Here is a 24,336-nt window from a genome sequence, read left to right as displayed (position 1 = left end):
TAGTTACTGTTAAATATGTGGGAGAAAGAGTGTTTAAATTCCAGTGTTTAAGAAATTATCTTTGCTTAAAATTAAACTGTTTCTCATTTTAAATATCGCTCCTAAGTATTTATAAGTTTAATAAACAAATGAAAATCAAAGTAACAATAAATGCTAAAAATTGAAATACGTTTAAATAATTAATACATTCCCTATTTACTGTCACGTGATTTACAATTTGACCGAATGACATACGAGTGAAGTAGATATAGCAACACATATCCATGATAGTAGTTGACGACTGTAGTGTTTGGACCGAAAGAGTTGAATCCAGCTCTCAATAAATTAAAAAAAAAGTTAATGACTGACGTTGACGGTGACAAGTTATTGTTTGACAACATCAGATGATTTGCAGTTTATTGTTATACGCGTTCGATTGTTTAAACAAAAAATATCAAAATGGTAATTTTTCAAATAAATCACACAGTACTTATGACTTTAGTGACATTCTAATTTTACATATGTGATTAGTTTCAGTTCGGGTTCAACATGTTTCACGAAATTACGAGGCCTTTTAACATGACCTATCGTTGCTACTCCGTTTCAATGTTACCTGGAAATGAACGACAAGATGTTGAAAGAGGAGGGAAAAGTAAGTGTTCTGGTGTTTTTTTTTTTTATTTCCTTACACTATAAAAAGTACTACAGAATAAGTTGAATAGTAACATACATATCATATAATATCATGAAATTGAATAAAACACAAGATCACTTATGTCAGCACTTGCCGTTGCCATAGATTTTCTCCATGTATGTCTCTCCTACGGGAAATGTACATTTTGAAAAATAACAAACCTTGTGCTATTTTTTCATATAACCTATATCTGGATATAAATTCATTCAAATCCAACCAACCCATGTTTAATTGAGTAATAATTATCACACAAACATTTGCAGTCATAATAGTTGCAAATTTATTACAATGACAATTATAAATATGTATAAAGTAATTAAATTGTTTATCTTTTGACAGTAATAATGCCACCATCAGCATTGGAACTACTAACAAGGCTAAACATTGAATATCCAATGATTTTTAAGTTAACAAATAAGAAAACAAAGAGAGTAACACACTGCGGAGTGCTTGAGTTTGTTGCAGATGAGGGAAATGTGTACCTACCACACTGGGTTAGAAAATTAAATATTAAGTACATTATTAATATAAAGAAATAAGATACTTGGAAGTTGTTAAGCTGTTGGTTTATTATAGGACTAGCTGTGCCCCATGGCTTTACCATTGTAATATAAATATTATTTAGCCTAAAGCCTTCCTTGGTAAATAGACAATCCAGTACAAAAAGAATTTTTCATATCAAGCTAGCAGATCTTGAGATTAGTGTGCTTAAACAAACAAACTTTTCAGCTTTATAATATTAAGTATAGAGCTATGAGTGTTTATAATCCAAACAAAAGGTAATATTATGTTCAACAGCTGGCCCTCACGATTAATCAACTCAAGTATGTTTTTGAACTGAAAAAGTGCCTTTTCTTGTGTATAGTATAAATACTTGCTTAAAGAATAATATATTTAGGATTGTAATTTTAATGTTTTTCAGATGATGGCAAATCTAGTATTAGAAGAAGGAACTTTACTGCAGATTGAAAGTGTTTCCTTACCAGTTGCTACATTTTCTAAATTCCAACCACTGTCTGAAGATTTTCTTGATATCACTAATCCAAAAGCAGGTAATTAATTATAATATATTTTTTATTTTATAACCGTATCTATCTGTATATCAGTTTTATTTTCTGAAATAGTCTAGTAGACTAGACACCAAGGAGATATCACCCATGCATGTTATTAAGATCGATGAGATGATATGTCTAACTTATAGCTTAATGTTTTTTTATCCCCTGATAAATTAATTGTCTAAATTGTAACAAAATAGAAATTTTAAAATATGACAGGTTGATCCTAATTCCTAATACTGATTAATTTCAATAATCTCTGTGAAGTAAAAAGACTATTATACTATTTAATCCTTCACTTTTATCTATTTCTGCTATTTTAAAGCTGCAAATATCCCAATTAGGACTTAATAGTCATCTTCCTGAACTAAAAACCTGAATGGATAAAAAACGAATTACGAATGAATTTGAATTAATTAAATAATGTCTACCTTAAGTCATTTAAAATACCAATTTCATTATTTTAAAGAATATATATAAAACTGTTATATACTAAATAGATTACAGGTTCATTTATTTCTTCTATTTCAGTGTTGGAGAATTGTTTAAGAAACTTCTCATGCCTAACCACAGGAGATGTTATAGCAATCAAATATAACTCAAAGGTGTATGAGTTATGTGTGCTCGAGACTAAACCAGGAAATGCTGTTATTATTATTGAATGTGATATGAATGTAAGAATAATGTTTGATTTTTTTTTAAAAAACCTCAGATCTATATTTAAAAAAAAGAATTTGTCTTGCTACCCATTAATAGTAAAATAAAATATTGTGTAAAAATTTTAATGGTTTATAAGCAAAACCAATTGTTTTGAATATAGACCTGACTTAAGTAATCAATCTATACCTATAAATAAAAATGACTCATCATTGAAGTCAACCAATGATCATTAAAATAATATTCAACATCTGTGGCTATCATGAGGACCAAGTTTTACAATGTTTGCTGTTTATGGATAAATAAATTTTCTATATAATTTTTGTTGTTGTTTGTTAATGTTATTGCAACACAACAAACAAAATGAAAATTTAGTTTTATATAATAAAAATGTTTTATAAAATTGAAATCTGTTTTTATAACAGGTCGAATTTGCACCACCAGTTGGTTATAAAGAAGAAGACCACATATTAAGACGTGATTCTAGTGGAGATGTAGGGGAGATGGAAACAGACCCAGCTGCGATGATGCCAGAACCAAGTGGCTTTGTACCTTTCAAGGGAGAGGGTAATAGACTAGACGGAAAGAAGAAAAAACTCGTAAGCGAGAGTGATTCAGAACCTCAGCCGTCTAATTCAAGACAGGTAAGAATTCTTTATATTAGTTAAACTTATGTCAGTTTGAAACATGTTATAATGTAAAACTATTGTCAATAGTGTAGTATATTATATTAATTTACTGCAGTTAATACAATAAAATAAATGTCTCACACTTACAGCCCCCACTAGGAATAAATTTTGTGTCAGGGACCCAAAAACCTGCTCATATTAAAGAGAAAAATTCTATAACCTTTTTTTTTTCTTAACAGCCATACATTCGTGGAATACCAGATTACGATTATGAAATTGGTACATTAAGATTTATCAGAAATTCAAAGCCACCTAGTGCTAAAGAAGAGACTCCATCAGAACCATTCCAGGCATTTAAAGGAGAAGGCTTCACTCTTCGTACTGCAAAATCTAAGAATTAAATAATTTATTATTATCACATTAAAATAATTTGTATGTTTCATTAGAAAAATTGTTTACATCACTGGATATCTTTTTTTATTCTCTCATTTGGTAAAGTTTCAATAGGTTTTTTTTTATTTATTTAACAACAAAAAATTAAATTCAACTATGAGTGAAATGATAAATAATGAGTTATAATGGAAATTGTAAAATATTTGTTTTGTAAGTTATTAGAAATAGTAATAATTATTAAATTACAAATAATTGTAATTGTTTTATTTCTCTATAAAATTATAATTTTTTTTTCTTTTAATTTTGTTCTGAAATTAAGTGACAATGAAACGGAAGGATTTAGTGAACCTAGAAAATAGAATGCAGACATTGACAATTTCTCTGGCATATTTGTAAGAAGTCACCATTATGACAAGATTACAGTTCATTTTGAATTGATATTTGCGTTTAAACCAATGTTTGCTTTGTGTTAGATTGTATTATTATGAGTTTGTAAAACTGTCAACTCTGATTGTTACATTAAACATGTGAAACAATAAAATGAACAGTTGTTACTTCTGCTAGATATATTACCAAAACAGTGGTAAAGTGTCCGATTTAGGTTTCAAACCATTTTCTATATGGAGAAGGTGACTATTCAGCAGTTGCATATTATTAATACAGTTTTAACCCAGTTTAATAACTGACAAAGAATTAGAACAGACTTAAGTTAAACAGTAACATTACTTAATCTAGGGAGACAAAATTATTTCCATATATTTTTTAAAGAAAACGATATAAAGTTATAGTATAAAAAGAATTTATTATTATTATTTTGCCTATACAAATTAGAATTAACCTTTCATAAAAATTGTCATTTTTTTATTACTTAGAAAATTAAAGAAAAAAATAAGATTAAGTTTTTAAGTAATCAATGAAATTACTTCTAAAATACTGAATTATCTCCAGAACAGTAATTAAATAAATGCAGTTTAATTTGATTTACAGATGTAATAATACAACATAACAAAAAAGAACTCGGTCCACAACATACACTTCAAGTTTTTTTAAGAAATTCAAACATACTGGATTTATAATACAAAGAAGTCACAACTACAATTGAATTTAAAATCTTTTCAAGAACTCTTCCGAGCAAATTCTTGCACGCGCGTTCACGGCTAGTTTCATTTCACTTATCTCCTTGTCGATCTCCTCCATGAAATATATAACAAAGTCGACCAGTTTGTGTTTATACATTTGTTCAGTGTGGAAATTCGTAATCAGAAAGCTGATATGATATCCGTCCACGGGTTTCCGTCGAAGTACGATAAAGTTTTCCGCTCGCATCATCATAAAGCGCATAAACTTTTTACATAAGATTTTCTCGATTTCGTCAGCCTGTTTGATCATTATACTTATTCTAATCGAATTTATAGAAGATTCAATCAGTACTTTCTCATTTGCATTCCGTGAAATAATAACTGGGTTCAATAACAACTCTTTGCTTGTTCCCACTTCCACCTCCGGTTTGTTATATCTCTCGACGACCTGGGAGGAAAAATGTTCTAAGCACATAGCAGAAGTAAGCGTATGGCGTACCGCTGTTAAATAGGGCTTTAAAGTCGCCGACATTATTAGTATTATAATATTTTACTTCGTACCACACCTAAAATACAACTTTATCACTAAAAAACTGACAGTTAAGTCAAGAATGACAAATTTGATAGGTACTATCATGTCATGACTCATTATAAAGATTATCTACGTTCCATGTGTGTTGAATAATACATAAAAATTTAAAGTTATAAGTTGTAGAAAAAATATATAATAATTTGTTTACGATCTATGTTTGGAAAGACTTTTGCTTACTTTATAATCTCATATTGTTTTTCACACACCTAACATCTGGTTGCACCGTTGCACTTTTTAAATTTGTTTATGGTAGTAATATTGTTTTGTCTGTTGTGATTAAAGTGATCATGCAACGGAACGACAAGACAAGACAATAATGGCGGACGTTTTATAAAGTGACGCAAGCTAACGTTCTACGGCATGCGTTTATTTAATTTTTCGCCACTTAAAGTTGTTGATAAATTACTATTGCTGTCAATAAACACATGACCAATTAGGGGAGTACGCATTATTATAATAAGCAATGGCTCGCGAGTTTGATCACCTCTTTAAACTGCTGATTATCGGTGACAGTGGTGAGTGGGCGAGGCCTCAGTTCGCGAGTGATGTTTGATTTAACTTCCCCTGGAGTTGATGGGTACAATGATGTCCTTCTGTTCCAGGTGTGGGTAAGAGCTGTCTCCTATTGCGGTTTGCCGATAACACGTTCTCCGGTAGTTACATTACGACTATAGGTGTTGATTTCAAAATAAGAACTTTAGAGATAAACGGTGAACGAGTTAAACTGCAAATATGGGATACAGCGGGTCAAGAGAGGTTTCGAACAATAACAAGCACCTATTACAGAGGTACTCACGGTGTCATCGTCGTGTACGATGTCACTAACGGGGAGTCCTTTGCCAATGTCAAGAGGTGGCTGCATGAGATTGAACAGAACTGCGATGTCGTCAACAAGGTTTTAGGTAATGTGTTGTGAAACACTTTAAAATAAACATATGTATGTATCTTAACATTACAAACTGTCGATAGCTCAAATAAGAACCTCAGTCAAATATTTTTATACATAAGCAATAATTAAATTTTATATAAAAACTTACTAATGATAAATGATACATGTTTCCTTCTCATCTGTAATAAGTGTAATGTTAGTTAAGTGCCTACAAAATACTTTGTCAATATTTATGATACAAGTGTGGTTTTTATTCTAGTTGGCAACAAGAATGACTGCCCTTCTCGAAAAGTAGTGGTCACGGAGGATGCACAGAGATTTGCCAATCAAATGAATATACCTTTGTTTGAGACTAGTGCAAAGGAGAACATCAATGTTGAAGAAATGTTTCTTACTATCACAAAAATGGTAAATATGTCTTTTATATTAAAGATTAGTATTGATTAAGCTTTTAGAAATATTTAAAATAGTTCAAATATGCTACAACTCTCTCTAAGTATGTATTCACTTAAACTCTTAGTATTTATCAAGTTCTATTGTTTATTAAAATAAACACATGTCAAATGACAATTAGATAAACATTTTAATTATTACCAAAATATATACAAACAATAAAAATAGGACTCATATGAATGAAGATAAAATTTTTACAATACCAAGTTGTAAATTGTTTCACAATAAACTTAAAAATATGTACTACTATGCATTACTTCTCTTCTTTGTTAGATAATCCTATGACTAATAGTTGACATGTCTAGTTTAGATTAAGTAAATACATAATTAGATGTAGAAGCATAATTTAAAATAGATTTCTGCAATTTTTCATAAAAGTAATCTTTCTTGTTCCAAACCATGTAATTAAAACTGTACTCTTGATATTTTAATGACTTCATCACTTGTGTAATTCATGGCACTTTCATAATGATATTAATTCAAGTGAAAGTTTTAAAAAATAATGTATGGGGATTTTAAAAAATAATGTATGGGGAAAAAAAATGTAACTAACAAAAATATGGACTACGTCTGAAATAAATTATTATTATTATTATTATTATTATTAATGTATGAATAATATGTTTCTTAATATTACATTTAAAAAGTATTGTTTAATTGTTATTACCCTAAACAAATGGAAATCAAAACAGTGTATAGGCTACTTTTCATTACAAAATTAAAGTAAAACTTTAGCACATCTAATATACATATATAACTATATTATCAACAACCACTCTGGTGTATTGTTGCAAGTAGTAGCCTAAAACACTGATGGTTTGTGGGTTCGAATCCCACTCGGGATGGATATAAATATTCCTTTCCAGTTTTTATGTCTGTCCTTGTGGGTCACTGCACCGTGCCTTGGAGAGCATGTTAAACCGTCCGTCCTAGTTGTTATCATAAATACCTGATAGCGTTAATTTTCATTTAAATCCTTATCCTATGTACAGAAAGAGGCCTATGCCCAGCTGTGGGATAATACAGGCATTCATCTATACAAATAAATAAAATTGGAGTGTCTGTTTGTAATATTAATATAACTGCTTTTTACTAAATGTATATGGATGTATACACGGTTCATATGCCAAAATTACAATTTTTGTCTTTTTGTTTGAAATAAAGGTTCACTGCTCGTTCCCCGTAGGTCTTAATAATATTCGTGCCAAATTTGAAGCAAATCCATGCAGTACTTTTTGAGTTTATCCCGGACATATATACAGACAAAGACACAAAAATTCTAAAAACTATATTTTTGGCTTCGTTATCGCTTGTAGATCACACCCTAAGTATTCTTTTAAAAAAATATTCAATGTACAGTTTTGACTTTCCTACCATTTTATTATATGTAAAGAAATCTGCGAACTAACAATAACTTTTATGTTAAATTCCACGTGGACGAAGTCGCGGGCGGTTATTATTAATATAAATATTCGACTGTCAATAATTATCATTAGATGGGCTCAAAATACATTTTCCTCAACATTTATACTCACACATATTATACTTATGTATTAGGAGAAAAAAAAATATTTATAATTTATTTATTTATTTATTTGTACAAAAATCCACAGCTACATTTTATGTTTCTTAAAGCAATACAGATCATCCAAATAAAAGCCAATTTCGGATTTAACATTATTTAAGTTCACAGTTAAGGTAGACAAAGTTGAGTTGAGGTAGTAAAACAAAGTTACAATAAAAATTAGAAATATATAAAATGTAAAATATCCATGGTCAATAATCCGTAGATGTGTATGTGTAATTTTGTGAGTGTGTATGCCAAATCTAATAATATATCTAAACTAACATGGAATTGTGTAAAATTGGCGTCTAATTTGAAATTAAAAAAAAATATGTAAAAGCCTGCTATCAGTGAAGATAACAAGCTATTATTAGATATAATATCCTATGTATGATAATATGACTCATGAATGGGGAAGCTGCAACCATATACATATGTCAATAAGGGTGTAATTGCATCACCTTAATAGATACATTGTAATAAAAATATAATATATAACATGCAAATAATCAATATAAACAAAGAACAATTGAATACTGTCTGTGTCGAAAAAGTTTTTTGACAAATATCATTTTAAACTTCTAAAGGTTTACCTCTTTATTTCAAATATAAACTCCTTTTTAATGTGTCATGGCCCAATTTTTTTTTTGTTGGCATATTGAAATCAATTTTCCATACTTAGTTTACCCATGTTAAAAAAATTCATAGAGGATAATGAGTATTATTATTTAATTAAGTTATATTTATGAATGGGATAGTAAAGCAAGAAATTTAAATTTAAAAAATCTGATTAGTGTATTAGAACAAAATTAGAGGGTAAAGTAAAAAATTTCATCAACCCCACTGGTAGAACTTGATAAAGTATTGTTTCCACTTCTTCACATCAAACTTGGTTTAATCACACAGTTTTTTTGGGCATAACCCCCAAATAGCAACACTTTTCAGTACCTTAGTTCGTTCTTTCCTACCTTATCTGACGCTAATTTGAAAGAAGAAATATTCACGGGAACCGACATCAGAAAGCTGTTGAAGGATGCAAATTTTGAAAAAAATTAGAACAACCTCAAAAAAACTATTTAGCAAGGTTTTGAAAATGTGGTTTCAAAGTTTTCAAGAAATAAAACAATATCCCGACTATAAAAATATTGTCTTAGAAATATTAAACACCTATATACAGCGTTACATGTGTTTGAAAATTTGTGGTTTGAAGTCTTATATTGATATTTTTTCAAAGAAAAAGCATTTTTAGAGACTTTTTTTGTTTCACTTTTTTTGAATTTTATTTAAAATCAATAAAAGTAAAAAAAAAATAATTCATATTATTGAAGTTTTTACTTAAAATTAGTAAATACACATATTCCAATACAAGACTGCCTAAATCTGGTAAATGTGATGTGATGTGTACCGGTGTATGTGAATACGGTTGTATATTATTTTTAAAAGAGTTAAAAGAAATATAAATAGCATTAAAAAAGGACTTCCCAAAAAATCATTTCGCAGACTTGTGTTCCTTAAAGTATAAAAGTTAATTCTTGTTGTAAGATTACATTTCTTCATTTAATAACTCAAGGTCATTGTAGAAACAACGACAATAATGATGTCCTAATACTGTGCTGTGTGGTTGTGGCAGTAAAAAATATAGCCACCCGCTCTCGTCCCATGGGTGTTGTGAGAGGCGACTAAGTGGGTAACACAGTTCCACTACCACCTTGGAACTTAAAAACCCGACTGATGGTGGGATAACCATCCAACTGCTTGCTTTGAAATACACAGGCCGAAGACGAGCAGCAGTTTCTTCGGCCAGCCATGCCTGCCAGCCAGCCCTGTGGTCACCAACCCACCTGCCCGGCGTAGTGACTATGGGCTACACACATCAGTTCACGCCACTTTTGGAGTGAACTTGTGGAGGCCTTAGTCCAGCAGTGGACTGCGATAGGCTGAAGTGATGAATACTTAGCTAAACAATTTTACTAGTGCTATTGCAATAATTTTATTCTTGGGTAATTCCAAACAGGTGTCATTGTAAGGTAACTTGATACAGGAGCTCCAAATATGGGTTAAATTACAATTTATTAAATAGAATGAATATAAATCAGCATGAACCCATACCTGGTAATACCCATGCATGGGCCTCTTTCTCTGTGTGGTAAATAGATAAAAGATTATTTCAGTAGAAATAAATGAACATGTTTTGATTTCAGGTTTTACGATCTAAATTGGAAATGAAAGAGAGACAGAATGTAACGGCAAATGACACAGTACATCTAAAGAGGAGCCACAAAACAAAGAAGAAATGTTGCTAGTGACTACACACTATGGCGCTAAGCCAGGGGTGTCGCTTATACAATGCTCAAACATTGAGAGATAGTTGCACAACCCTAGCAGGACTATGGGACCTCGGCCATATAAAGTTTACCATTGAAATAGAACCTTCCTCCGTTGGTGTAAACTACAGTATTTTGACATCAACATCATATACAGTTAGTTTTATGGAACTATTTTAGTGGATTTTTGTACCTTGATGTGTAAGTCAATCTCTATTGAATATTATCATGGCAGTGTTACTATTTTGAAGGTTATCACTGTTGTTAGTAATTGTTTATCATACCCCATTTTGTTTACACCACAGTCTGAGCTGGGTTGAACGATCTCATTTTAATGAGCATTATGAATAATTTACTCCAAAAATTACATTAGGATATTATGAATGCTTAGTTAATGTGTATAATTGTACTCTCATAATCAAAATTTATGTGACTGAGTGCTAATGTGTGATATGTGAAGTCAATAGATATGGATGTGTAACAATAATTTAAAGAATATTATTTTACCGGTGAATTTGTCTTGCATCAGGTCATCACATTGACAGTCCTAGTATTAAAAGTTCTATGTATTTAAATTAAAGTATTATGTTTTATTATTTATCCTATGAATTTCTAACACAACTGCCTTATGTGTAACCTCTCATTTAAATGTTTCTAATTTAACTATTGTTAGATCCAGTGAGTAATTTATGAAGTGAGATCATATTTATATTTTTTTAAATTAAAATTGGCAAAGTATACTCTTAATATTTATCAAAATACTTTCATTGATACTTCAGCTTTCTTTATTATAACAAAAAATGTTAGCAACATTTTACAACCACTGTTGTAATTGGAATGATTTCAATGTTTTTTAAGTTTCTTCTTAAAGTATCTCTTTTGCACATATTAATTAAAAAAATAGATTAAATTTATAATAATTAAAAAAAAAGCTCAAACTTATACAGTTCATGATTTTTTTTTTACATATATATAAATGAAACTTAATGTCAAACAACAGAAATGGCCTAATTACTTTATTTAACTTATAAATACAAATATGTTCAAATTTATTTCATTTCATTACAATTATAATAAGACATTAATATTATCAAGCAAGACTTTTCAAGCAAAGCTTTTAAGATTTTTTTTTTTTATTATTATATCGTTTCTATCAAGTTTTACAGCAACAAATAATGAAATTTTACACTGCTATGTTAACACTCAATTAAGGTTTTTTACTGGACCATAGTGCAAAACAAATTTTTGGGATCATAAATAATGTATGCATCAGGAATACAGCGAGTAGTATTAAAAAAGTTAAAACATTATTTTGTAGTATAAAATTAACCAATACCAAACATTGTGTAAATATCAGTAAAACTATTTTAGATTTCTTATAGATTTATTTAGATTTGAAATCTACTTGAAATGCTTAACTTATCACCGAGAATGTATGAAATAGTAAATTTAGTTTTATTAATCATTCTGTACGATTTTGTACTATGTTATTAGGCTGGCAAAAGACAACTTATTTAATACTCTATTGACTAAATACGAAATGTAAGTTTCAATTTGTCTTTTATAATAGAAAAGAGCTTTGAAGTATATTGTAAGCTGCCAGTCTAATAGTACACAGCATTTTGCTTTATTTGAATTGGTACTTGTATTATTTTTAAGTTATGTATATGTTCATACCAGCATTTTAAAGTGTAAATAGATATATTTTGCCCATAATTAATCAAGTGTTTTAATCTATATTCCTACTAGACTAGATGTGTACAACTTAATTTGGTAAATTTGTTGGGGTGTTACGTGAGTATTCAATTATAAGTCTCATCAAAAACTAAAAATACTAATTTTCTTATAAAATTCATTAACAGTACTTCGGACGACGAGGATGCAAGAAATTAAAGAAAAATGAACAGAATTTCTTTAGACCGTGGGATAAAAAATCAACAGTGTACAATAACACTGACAAATGACCTTATATTAAATTTGGCGATTTGTAACATTAAATATTGAAAATGTGTATTATAACGGTTATGAATACTTAAAACTCCAGAGAACATCCGATACGTACACGCAATTTTTTTTCAGTTATATACTTATAATAATAAAAAAATCTACATATTAACTAGACTCAGAACTCACGAGACTCATAGTGGTGGCGGTTTAGTCACCGGGCTACGGAGGTCGTCAATGAGATCGTACACGCATTTGCTAGCTTGTCACGTGTGTGTATGTGTAGTATCTACTACATGCAAGCGCGCGATATTTTCTCATTGCTCTTCCGGAGTCTTTCTCGTTCCCACACTATGTCAGTTGAAATAGCATTCATTTAGACTTCGCCTACTAACGAGTTCGAACCGTCGACTTGTTGAACCTTAAGAACATAATAGGTGCTCTTGAGATTTTAACAAATCATATTGTTTTTTAATATTTACGCGAATTTCACTCAAAGGTATTATAACACGCGCCATATAAAAAGAACGCTGAAAGAAACGAGTGGGTTGTGTGTGTTTTGAGTGTTTGCGCATTGGTATAGTCGCGCACGAAAGTACCACTGTTTTATTTTTTAGTTAGGCTTTCATTCGCGGTTTCGTATAATGGTTATTAGTAGGTAGGTACATTTGAAAAATACTAGAAATACCTGTGCGAATAATTCGCACTAAATAAGTTTATTAATTATCACTACAAAATTACATTTTTTTTTAAATAAAAGCAATAAAAAAAATTTTAGTTATCGAAATGTCATATTCAAAAATATTAATTATTTGTACTCTCGATATTCGTATTTTAATAGTTTTTATGTGTTTAAAATGATAAATTGATATTTGTTTTAAATAGACCTATAAATCGCCTTTGCGCAGCTTGAAGGCCAGTGTTCTTTTTACATGACGCGAACTATAGCTTTACTTATACAAAAATAATAATTTATTTTTAAAGTTTTAATTTGTAAAATGATGATTCGAAAGTGCTCATGGGGCCTATTTGAATAGCCTGTTTTTGATTTTATAATGAAACGACTTTTTAAGAATATTTACTTTGTTAGTTTTTTTGCTGTGTGGCTACGGCACTATAGAATTTAGTCACCCCCTCTTATCCCGTGGGTGTCGTAGGAGGCAACTAAGGGATAGCAAAGTACCAATACCACCATGAAACTAGCAAAGCCAACTGATGGCGGGATAGCCACCTACAGCTGGCTTTTTAAATACACAGACCAAGGACAGACAGCAGCGTCTTCGGTGCGACAAAGTCAGCCCTGCGGTCACCAACCCACCTGCTCTGCGTGGTGACTATAGGCAAACCCCCCATATGAGTTCGCGTATAAAATTTCGGCCCTCAGTTCCCGGCAGCCACACTATTCCCGGCTACGGCAACGATGTAAGATTGCCGGTGTTGTAGGCTGGATGAGAATGTTTGGCGCGAACTTGGGGAGGCATATGTCCAGCAGTGGACTGCAATAAGCTGAGCTATAGTTTTTTTTATTCATATAATGTTTTCTATGATTTTCAAGGATTATTTTCTTATTATTTAAGTACATTTATAAATAAAATCCATAATTAAACTATTTTTAAGGTAAATAGTTACCAGTTTTATTCAATCCTTCATTTTACTAAATCATATAAGTTAGTGAAGATCAAATGAAGATAAAAGTTTAACTTCAGTCGTATGGTCTAAAGCACACTAATTTTTTAGCTGTAAAACATCAGTGTATTCGAGTTTAGTCTTTTACTTATTACAAAACAAATTCCAATCGTTATTCATATTATTTGTATTTTATCGGATGTTTTATACACATTTTTTCTACAAACTCTATGGTAATATAGGAGAAAAAAATTAGATGTCCTAAACCCTAGCCTATGAAAAAAAAAAAAACGGCGGGAAATTTCAAGGCGCGCGGTTGTCTTTTTTTGTGTTCTTCATTTATTAATTGTTTTTTCTATTTTATTCATTCAGAACAGTTTTATATAGTATTTTTTTATTAGTTTAGTTTGTATATATTATAATTAGTTAGCAGTCTTTGTTGGTAAGTTTTTTTTTATTATCTTAAAATGAATGATCCACCCGATCCCGGGGGAACATACAAAGTTCCCGAAGTAGGTAGTTATATCACCGTAGAATACGATGATTCTAGCATGGACACTGACCAGTCATCGAAAAAACAGTGTTTAAAACGTGGTCGCTTACATAAAATATGCAAAAATTGCAATAAAAAGAAAAGAAAAAATGTAGGTAACCAAAAAGATATTGGATGTCGCTGTATAGAGTCCGATAAATCTGATGAGGGTAAAGACATAACAAATACTTCAATGACAAAGCAGCCTATTTTACAATCTGATAATCCAGTAGTTGTTGATTCGCACAGTAAAACAAATTCTACTGTTAGTCGAAATCTTTATAATGAATTAGATGCGCCTCCCTACATTATACATATTCAGAAGATTCAATCCTCCGATAATGATGGAACTATATTGCACCCAATTACCTTTGGAAATTTTCTTTTAAAAAATAAAATCTATAATGTAGTTAATGGTAGTGTTAAAAGAATTGGTCGAAACCGTATGTCTGTCTCTTTTACAAATTACCTTGATGCCAACTCCTTTATAAACAATAGTATTATAACAGAAAATAATTATAAAGCATACGTCCCTTCATTTAACGTTTTAAGAATAGGTGTTATTAGAGGAGTTCCAACAGATTGGTCTCCTGAGGAAATAATGTCTAATATCTCAACCCCTTGTGGCTACCTACCACATCGAACCATTATTACTTAAGTAGTAATAGTAATTCAATGAGGCTACTACTATACTAACTTACCTGATACCGATACCTTTACCATTTAACCTTACCGATACCTTTACCATTTAACCTTACCGATACCTTTACCTTAAAAATACCTTCACCGTTCATAACCTTAACCATTACCATTACCAAGAAGCATTGACGTGTACGTGAAACAGGAAGTACATAGCTCTGAAAAGAGCTGTTTCAATGTTCGCGAAACAAGATTGTTAGCTCTGAAAAGAACTGTTTGGAAATAGCACAGCACACCATGCAAGCGGATGCACCAGCAATCACATGCACAGATCTTCACAGAAGTCTTCAAGCTAACTTGCACGTATTCTTCATGTACATCTTCACGAAGCACAATCACGCCGCCGCCGAGTGAAGTACACGTCAGAGATCCGTTCGCCGCGCCGATCGCCGCTGAAAAGGGCGAGACGCGGGAACGTATGTTCTATTTATAGATATCGCTCTGCGCTACCGTGCCTCCGACTCGCGACGAAGCGCATGAGTAATCGACAGCGGCACGCGCGGAAAAAGAGAGCCACGCGCGAGAAAGAGACGCAAGGCTTCGACAATAAACATCTGCGATTGGTCATAAAAACTAATCAACTATTGTTATACTTACTTTTTATTGTTTATTATTTTATACAAATATTACCATTTTTTATTCAAATATATTCAATCGACACCTTCTGATCAAGACTTTTATTCCGACACTACAATAGTCCCTAAAGTGGTGACCCGACGAAGAATACGAAGAATCCCTGCTCGTAACGTAGAAGAATCCCTGCTCGTGAAAAATGGATCAATCAAGAACCACCGAATCCCTGCCCGCCGCAGCCGCCACCGTCGACCAGCCGTCAGAAATCGCGAACATTTCGCTTTCACTGCGAATTCCACCTTTCTGGCGCGACCATGTCCGATTATGGTTCTACAGCTTCGAAGCCGCCATTCACGACCAGAAGAAAGGCGAATAACAACTAGCGCAAATGGTAATCGCTCGACTAGAGAAGCAAGATATCGAACAAATATCGGACCTTCTCTACAATCCACCCGAATCCAAGCCATACCAAGCTATTAAAGAACGTCTCATCACTGCATACGAAGAGTCAGACAACCGGCAATTTCAAAAGCTCTTGTCAGAAATGGAACTAGGGGATCAAAAACCATCACACCTACTACGACGAATGCGCGATCTCGCCCGCGATAGAATCCCTGATGCCACGCTACGCATCCTGTGGACCAACCACCTACCACCACACATCCGCTCTGTTCTAGCTGTGAGCGATTCCTTCAGCACGAAGACTGCGTTGGAAGAACTCGCACTGCTCGCTGACAAGATGCTAGAACAACACCGCGAAGTCGCCGCTGTCAGCACAACACTACCACCTCCTACGTCCGCGTCTCAGAATATTGATACAAACTTCTTAATAAACGAAATAAGAAAACTCTCCATAGAAATCGCACAATTAAAATCAAGACAACCGCAACATAATTTCAGAAGAAACCGTTCTCGAAGCCGCTCCTACAACCCTCGATATAAATCTCGATCAAGAGACAACACACCATCGTCAGTGTGCTATTACCACCAACGTTACGGTGCCCAGGCAAGAAATTGCAGGTCACCATGTTCCTTCGCGTCTAAAGGAAAGCAGTCGGAAAACTAGAGAGAACGCTGGCAGAGGCGGAATCCGGCGCTCAAGAATACTCCTACCGCCTATTTGTCACAGACAAGAAAACCGGAATATCTTTCTTGGTAGACACGGGAGCTAACATATCCGTTCTACCTAGAAAAAAAACTCACTTCACTACACCGCTGCCATTCAAACTGTACGCCGCTAACAACACCACTATATCGACATACGGTGAAAAAACACTAGAACTAGACCTCAGCCTTCGCCGTCCATACAAGTGGAAGTTCATAGTCGCTGACGTGTCAAAGCCGATACTAGGAGCCGATTTTCTAAAACATCATCAACTCATCGTCGATCTAAAAAACAAGAAACTTATCGATAACGTTACTAACTTAACAGTCAAAGCACCCGTTCGAGCTACAACTATACCTACAGTACGAAGCATAGACAGCAATAATATTTACCACGATATCCTCTCAGAATTCCCGGGCATAACAAGACTGACTGCAATGAACATAAACGACAGCAAGATCAACGTCCAACACTATATCGAAACCGAAGGACCACCCGTACATTGTCGTGCACGTCCTATACCACCGCATCGCTACGAACAAGTCAGGAAAGAATTTCAAAACATGATGGAACAAGGTTTATGTCGCCCCAGCAAGAGTCCATGGGCGTCACCCCTTCACGTCGTACCGAAAAAGAACGGAGACATACGCGTCTGTGGTGACTATCGCCGTCTAAACGCTATCACCAAGGCCGATCGATATCCCGTACCAAGCGTCAAGGACTTCACTTATCAACTCGCTGGGAAGACAATATTTTCAACAATAGACCTCAACAGAGCATATCAACAACTCTGCGTTCGCGAAGAGGATATTGAAAAGACTGCTATAATAACGCCAATGGGACTATTCGAATTCCCGAGAATGTGTCCAGGTTTAAAAAACGCAGGGCAGACATTCCAGCGATTCATACATCAAGTATTAAGCGGACTGCCTTACGTATTTCCTTTCATCGACGACGTACTTCTTGCATCTGAAAACGAAGATCTTCACCGAGAACACCTCAGAACCGTGCTACGAAGACTTGAAGAACACGGCATCACAATAAATCCATCGAAATGTCACTTCGGTCAAACAGAAGTTCAATTCTTAGGATACCACGTTTCAAAAGACGGTATCAAACCTCCAGCACAGAAGATCGACATCATCATGAAGTATCCGAAGCCTACGAACATCGAAGAGTTACGTCGTTTCCTCGGTATGTTAAATTTTTATCGCGACCACATACCTAACGCCGCATCTATTCAAGCGCCACTCAATGCATACCTACACAACGTTAAGAAGCGAGACAAGACTATCATACAATGGACCGAAGAGTCAACACAAGCATTCGAAGCATGCAAAAACAGCATTAGCAACGCTGCTTTGCTTGCTCATCCGTCACATCAAGCTACGTATGCGTTATTCTGCGACGCATCCGACAAGTCAGCTGGCGCCGTCCTACAACAATACGTAAACAAATCATGGCAACCTCTCGGTTATTATTCGAAAAAATTCTCCGATGCGCAATCAAGATACTCAACATACGATAGAGAACTTCAAGCAATATACATGGCTGTGAAACACTTCCGCAAGATGTTCGAAGGACGACCACTCATCATATTCACCGATCACAAGCCACTCACATTCGCAATGAATAAGGTTAATTCGACTACAGAAACACCGAGACGCACGAGACAGTTATTATTTATTAGCGAATTTACAACCGACATAAGACATGTAAGCGGCAAACAAAACATCGTTGCCGACGCTCTAAGTCGCATAGAAACAATTACATGTCCTTCTACAATCAATTACGAAGAAATAGCAACCTCACAGCAACAAGATCCTACTATTAAACAATTATTACTTCAAGAAAATATTAATTTAAAGAAAATAACTATCCCGAACACCGATATCGAACTATACTGTGAAACTTCATCATCGCATATACGACCATACATACCCGAACAACATCGACAACATGTATTTAGAAGCGTACATAACATAAGCCACCCTGGAACGCGTACGACACGAAAGATGATATCACAAAAATATTTTTGGCCGTCAATGAATAGCGACATATCAATATGGACTAGAAGCTGCATCGATTGTCAAAAAAATAAGATTCAACGCCATACACACAGTGCTACATCAAAATTCCCGCCTACAGAACGTTTTCAACATATTCACGTCGATATCGTAGGACCTTTACCGACTACAACGCAAGGTTACCGCTATCTCATAACAATGATCGACAGAGAAACCAAATGGCCCGAAGCGATACCTACCGACGATATAACAGCTGAAACCGTCGCCGAAGCTATCTACAAACACTGGATAGTAAGATTCGGATGTCCCTCAACACTAACTAGCGACCAAGGCCGTCAATTCGAAAGTCAACTATTTAATAACTTAATGAAAATTATGGGAATAACAAAAAATCGTACAACTCCGTATCATCCGCATAGCAACGGTATAGTCGAACGCTGGCATCGCACATTAAAAGCCGCGCTACGCACGAAACTCTCAAGTACAAGGTCATGGATCGACGAGCTACCTACCGTACTACTCGGATTACGAGCCACCCTACGCACAGACGCCGAAGTTAGCCCAGCCGAACTTACATACGGCTATAACCTACGTCTACCGGGTGATTTTTTCACTACATCGATACCTACAACTACGGACGACTATACTTACGTAAACAAGATAAGAAAGGCAATAGAACAAAATAGACCGCAAGCAGCGACGACGCATCATAATAGCAAGCAATCTATTTTTATACATAAAGACCTACGCAACTGCAGCCACGTATTCGTTAGAGTCGACGCAATCAAAAAACCTTTACAACCACCCTATGAAGGACCGTATCGTGTAATAAAAAGAACAGAAAAAGTATACACGATACAACTACAAAATCGCGAAACTAACATATCAATAGATCGTCTCAAGCCCGCTTATTTATTACAAGAAAACATACCTAACGATACGTCACTACAAAATAGTACCTCGCCACAGAATACTTCCGACAAGCCGCACGGCAGCGTGACGTCACAACCGACTGCGAATAATAATAAAGTCACAACGCGAGCCGGCCGCTCCGTCAAGCTTCCAGTACGTTTCACTTGAGGGGGAGCACTGTGGCTACCTACCACATCGAACCATTATTACTTAAGTAGTAATAGTAATTCAATGAGGCTACTACTATACTAACTTACCTGATACCGATACCTTTACCATTTAACCTTACCGATACCTTTACCATTTAACCTTACCGATACCTTTACCTTAAAAATACCTTCACCGTTCATAACCTTAACCATTACCATTACCAAGAAGCATTGACGTGTACGTGAAACAGGAAGTACATAGCTCTGAAAAGAGCTGTTTCAATGTTCGCGAAACAAGATTGTTAGCTCTGAAAAGAACTGTTTGGAAATAGCACAGCACACCATGCAAGCGGATGCACCAGCAATCACATGCACAGATCTTCACAGAAGTCTTCAAGCTAACTTGCACGTATTCTTCATGTACATCTTCACGAAGCACAATCACGCCGCCGCCGAGTGAAGTACACGCCAGAGATCCGTTCGCCGCGCCGATCGCCGCTGAAAAGGGCGAGACGCGGGAACGTATGTTCTATTTATAGATATCGCTCTGCGCTACCGTGCCTCCGACTCGCGACGAAGCGCATGAGTAATCGACAGCGGCACGCGCGGAAAAAGAGAGCCACGCGCGAGAAAGAGACGCAAGGCTTCGACAATAAACATCTGCGATTGGTCATAAAAACTAATCAACTATTGTTATACTTACTTTTTATTGTTTATTATTTTATACAAATATTACCATTTTTTATTCAAATATATTCAATCGACACCTTCTGATCAAGACTTTTATTCCGACACTACAATAGTCCCTAAACCCTGTTGGCTGTGGCAAAATTGTTAAAATTAGACGATTAAATTATAAAACTATTGTTAATGGGTCTCCAACGTGGAAACCCACCCAGTCGGTAGTAGTGTATTTTGATGGTCAGGTACTAAGAATATTTATCTGTTATAACTCCCTGCCCGTGGACCTATATGTTTTTCCCACCATTCAATGTTATCATTGTTGTCGTTATGGACATACGAAGTTGCAATGTCGTTCCAAACCTAGATATCTAAAGTGTGGTCAAGATCATGTTAGCGACTCATGTAATATTGTAGATGATTATTACTGTTGTCAATGTTCTGGCCAGCACATGGCAAACAGTAAATCTTGTCCAGAACTTAAGAGACAAAAAGAAATTAAGCTTTATATGTCCCAAAATTGCGTTTCTTATCAAGAAGCAAGTAAAATTTTCCCTACACTTCATAAATCATTTGCTGAAGTCTTGTCCAGTCCTCAAAGAAAATTATCGTTCCAAAATGTTAATACTAAAACTTCATATTCGCCACAAAAATCTTACAAGAAAACAGTAATATTTAAATCTTCTCGTCCTATAAAAGTTGGAAAAGGTTATGACAAAACTGCACATGACAACATCATAAAAGAATTTTGCTTTAATCAAATATATAGAAATTATAGTCCAATTACAAATGATACTCCCTCAACACAAGAACCAACAAAAATATCAGATATTATATCTTTATTACAAACCTTTGCCCAGACCAATAATAATATACCGTCCATCGTTGCCCCCTTAATGGAGTTACTTGTAAATTTACTTAAAATAAATAATGGCCAACAAAATCATACAATGGAACGCTAGAAGTATAGTTAATAAGAAAAGTGATCTAATTTACTTATTAAATAAATATAAACCATTCTTGTTTTCATTATGTGAAACTTGGCTTAGACCAGGTTTTACATTAAATTCCACTGCCGCCCAGGAGGAAACCTGGGCAACAGTAGTTAGGAAAGGAAAGGGCAAGGGGAAGGGAAAGTCCTCCACCCCTGCCCCTGCACCTGCGACGAAGTCAGCCGCCAAGCCGACCACTGCATCGTCTGCAAAGCAGGCCGCCAAGTCGACCGCGAAGACGTCCGCGAAGTCAACCGCCATGCCGTCCGGAAAGCCGGCTGCGAAAGCGACTTACAAGCCGAAGTTAAAGACGCCGAAGACCGCGGCAGTCGTTCTTCAGCTGCAGCCGGAGGCCGTGGAAAGGGGGCTGACGTACAGCTCCGTCCTCCGGACGGCCCAGGAAAAAGTCGACCTCCAAGAGCTGGGTATCGACCAAATCCGTTCCCGGCAGACGGCCACGGGGGCGAGAATGCTGGAGATCTCCGGCTCTGAAAGGAATGCGAAGGCGGACAGGCTTGCGGAATCGCTTCGTGGAGCCCTATCTGGGGTGGTGAATATCGTCAGGCCCGTCAAATCTGCGGAGGTGCGGATTTCGGGCCTGGACTAGACGGCCACTAAGGGGGGAGTGGCAGCGGTGGTCGCCAAAGCAACGGGAATTGACGTCGGGCTCGTAAAGGCCGGATCGTTACGCTCCGTCTTCTATGGCACGAGCTCCATCGTGGTCTCCTGCCCGATTTCGGCAGCGAAAACTCTGACCGAAAAGGGCAGGCTACTGATCGGATGGAGTTCAGCACGCGTGACGGCTCTGGAGGCACTGCCCATGCGCTGCTTCAAGTGCATGGGGCTGGGCCACACGCGCCCTCAGTGCCCAGTGTCGGCGGACAGGGGCGACCTGTGCTTCCGATGCGGACGTGCAGGCCACAAGGCAGCTGCGTATGAAGAGGTCACCCCGCGCTGCGCTATTTGCGCGGAGTCCGGCAAGCCCTCCGACCACAGGATGGGCGGTCGTAGGTGCAAGCCTGCGATGATAAAGTGTAGATCCGCAGGGGCCCGGGCCACCCCAGCGGCTGCGAGCCAGATCGGCAAGGAGGGGGTCGTCCCTTCGGTGGCGGACGGTGAGGAGGTTGTGATGTCTGAATAGTATGGACCAGATCAGACATCACAACTTCCTCCAGGCGAACCTGAACCACTGCGCCCAGGCCCAAGATCTGCTCATGCAGGCCTTAGCGCAGTGGCGCATAGACGTGGCAGTGGCGGCGGAACCGTACTTCGTTCCTAGCTCACACCCTTGTTGGGCTGCGGACCTGAACGGCACCGTTGCCATTGTGAGTCGATCCAATGACGGCAGCCTCCCCTTCTCAGTCGAAGAGAGGGGACCCGGGTACGTGGTGGCCAAGTGGGGAGAGTATGCTGTGGTGGGCGCATACTTCTCCCCCAACAAAACCGTAGCGGAGCTGGAGGCCTTCTTAGACCTCCTAGTCGCTGCGGTTGGAAGACAGGCACCACGTCAGGTCGTCCTCCTCGGCGACCTGAACGCCAAGGCCCGGGACTGGGGCAACCCCTTCACTGACTCTCGCGGGGAAGTGGTCAGGGAGTGGGCAGTCACCGCGGGCTTGACCCTGTTAAACACGGGGTCGGCCCACACGTGCGTGCGACACAACGGGGGGTCCGTGGTGGACGTATCGTTCGCTTCCCCGTCCATCGCCGCACGTGTGCAAACTTGGAGAGTGCTGTCGGAGGTGGAGACTCTCTCGGATCACAAGTACGTGAGGTTCGAGGTTTCCACCTCCCACAGCCGAGGTGCGCCTCGGCACGCGGCGTTGCAATTTCCGCGCTGGGCCGTCACCCACCTCGACGTGGAGTTGGCGAAGGAAGCGGCGATCGCCCAACTGTGGTCCGCTACTCCTATGCACCCGGAGGTAGACATTGCGGCGGACCACTTCCGCGATGCGGTGACGGCCGTGTGCGACGCGGCCATGCCGAGGTGCCGGCACCATCCCGAACGCCGCGGGGTCTATTGGTGGAGCTCGGAGATCGCGGAACTCCGAGCCGCCTGCACAGCGGCAAGGCGACCCTACGGACACTGTAGGAGGCGACGCCACGGCCGGACAGACGAGCAGATGCCAGCCGTGGAGTTGGAGGTCGAGCGCCAGCTATACGAGGCGTACCGCGATGCCAAGCGCAAACTACAGCTGGCCATCGTCAAGGCCAAGTCACAAGCCTTCAACGAAGCCCTGGCGAGCCTCGACAGGGATCCATGGGGGCGTCCGTACAAGGCTGCCCGGAAAAACTTCCGGCACCAGACGCCCCCGGTCGCCGAGTCGTTGGACCCCGTGGTCCTGAACAGGGTGTTGGGCGGGCTTTTCCCCGCAAGAGACCCCAACCACACTCCCCGCTCATGGAAGTTTCCCCTCTCGTCGAGGAGCTAGACGAGGGCTCCGTTCCGCCTGTGTCGGAGGCGGAAATGGAGGTTGCAGTCCGCCGCCTGCATGGAAAGAGGACTGCGCCCGGCCCGGACGGCATCCCGGGCCGGGTGCTGGGAATCGCCCTCCAGGAGATGGGTGACCGGCTTCGGGAGTTGTTCAGCGCTTGCCTCGCCTCTGGGCGATTCCCGAAGCCGTGGAAGAAGGGACGGCTGTGCCTGTTGCGGAAGGAGGGGCGACCCGTCGACTCGCCCTCCGCATACAGGCCCATCGTCCTGCTGGATGACACGGGCAAACTCCTGGAAAGAGTTGTGGCTTCCCGTGTCGTCCGGCACCTGGAGGGAACTGAGCCCGGGTTATCCGAG

At 37.2% G+C, this 24,336-nt stretch overlaps 4 protein-coding genes across 4 annotated transcripts; 3 read left to right on the top strand and 1 right to left on the bottom strand.

The window, feature by feature from the left end:
* Nucleotides 1-357: 357 nt before the first annotated feature.
* On the top strand, nucleotides 358-3,477 carry LOC123663155 (ubiquitin fusion degradation protein 1 homolog). The gene is made up of 7 exons (XM_045597853.1): nucleotides 358-441; nucleotides 511-631; nucleotides 1,013-1,167; nucleotides 1,596-1,725; nucleotides 2,260-2,402; nucleotides 2,811-3,029; nucleotides 3,254-3,477. Exons 1-7 carry the CDS (start codon nucleotides 439-441, stop codon nucleotides 3,413-3,415), a joined length of 933 nt encoding a protein of 310 aa, XP_045453809.1. The 5' UTR covers nucleotides 358-438; the 3' UTR covers nucleotides 3,416-3,477.
* A 712-nt stretch (nucleotides 3,478-4,189) lies between these two features.
* On the bottom strand, nucleotides 4,190-5,109 carry LOC123663771 (actin-related protein 2/3 complex subunit 4). Its single transcript, XM_045598437.1, has one exon. The coding sequence runs from the start codon at nucleotides 5,016-5,018 to the stop codon at nucleotides 4,512-4,514; it is 507 nt and encodes a 168-aa protein (XP_045454393.1). The 5' UTR covers nucleotides 5,019-5,109; the 3' UTR covers nucleotides 4,190-4,511.
* A 264-nt stretch (nucleotides 5,110-5,373) lies between these two features.
* Nucleotides 5,374-12,028, top strand: LOC123663236 (ras-related protein Rab-35). Its single transcript, XM_045597927.1, has 4 exons — nucleotides 5,374-5,593; nucleotides 5,681-5,980; nucleotides 6,227-6,375; nucleotides 10,186-12,028. The coding sequence occupies exons 1-4, from the start codon at nucleotides 5,542-5,544 to the stop codon at nucleotides 10,285-10,287; spliced, it is 603 nt and encodes a 200-aa protein (XP_045453883.1). The 5' UTR covers nucleotides 5,374-5,541; the 3' UTR covers nucleotides 10,288-12,028.
* A 4,042-nt stretch (nucleotides 12,029-16,070) lies between these two features.
* Nucleotides 16,071-22,155, top strand: LOC123663247 (uncharacterized protein K02A2.6-like). Its single transcript, XM_045597936.1, has 5 exons — nucleotides 16,071-16,651; nucleotides 16,729-18,452; nucleotides 18,936-19,879; nucleotides 20,208-20,397; nucleotides 21,611-22,155. Exons 1-5 carry the CDS (start codon nucleotides 16,071-16,073, stop codon nucleotides 22,153-22,155), a joined length of 3,984 nt encoding a protein of 1,327 aa, XP_045453892.1.
* Nucleotides 22,156-24,336: the final 2,181 nt, after the last annotated feature.

The sequence above is a fragment of the Melitaea cinxia genome, chromosome 20, assembly GCF_905220565.1.
Source record: "Melitaea cinxia chromosome 20, ilMelCinx1.1, whole genome shotgun sequence".
NCBI lineage: Eukaryota > Metazoa > Arthropoda > Insecta > Lepidoptera > Nymphalidae > Melitaea > Melitaea cinxia.
The sequence above is the reverse complement of the archived record's forward strand: the minus strand, read 5'-3'. Positions and strand labels throughout refer to the sequence as shown.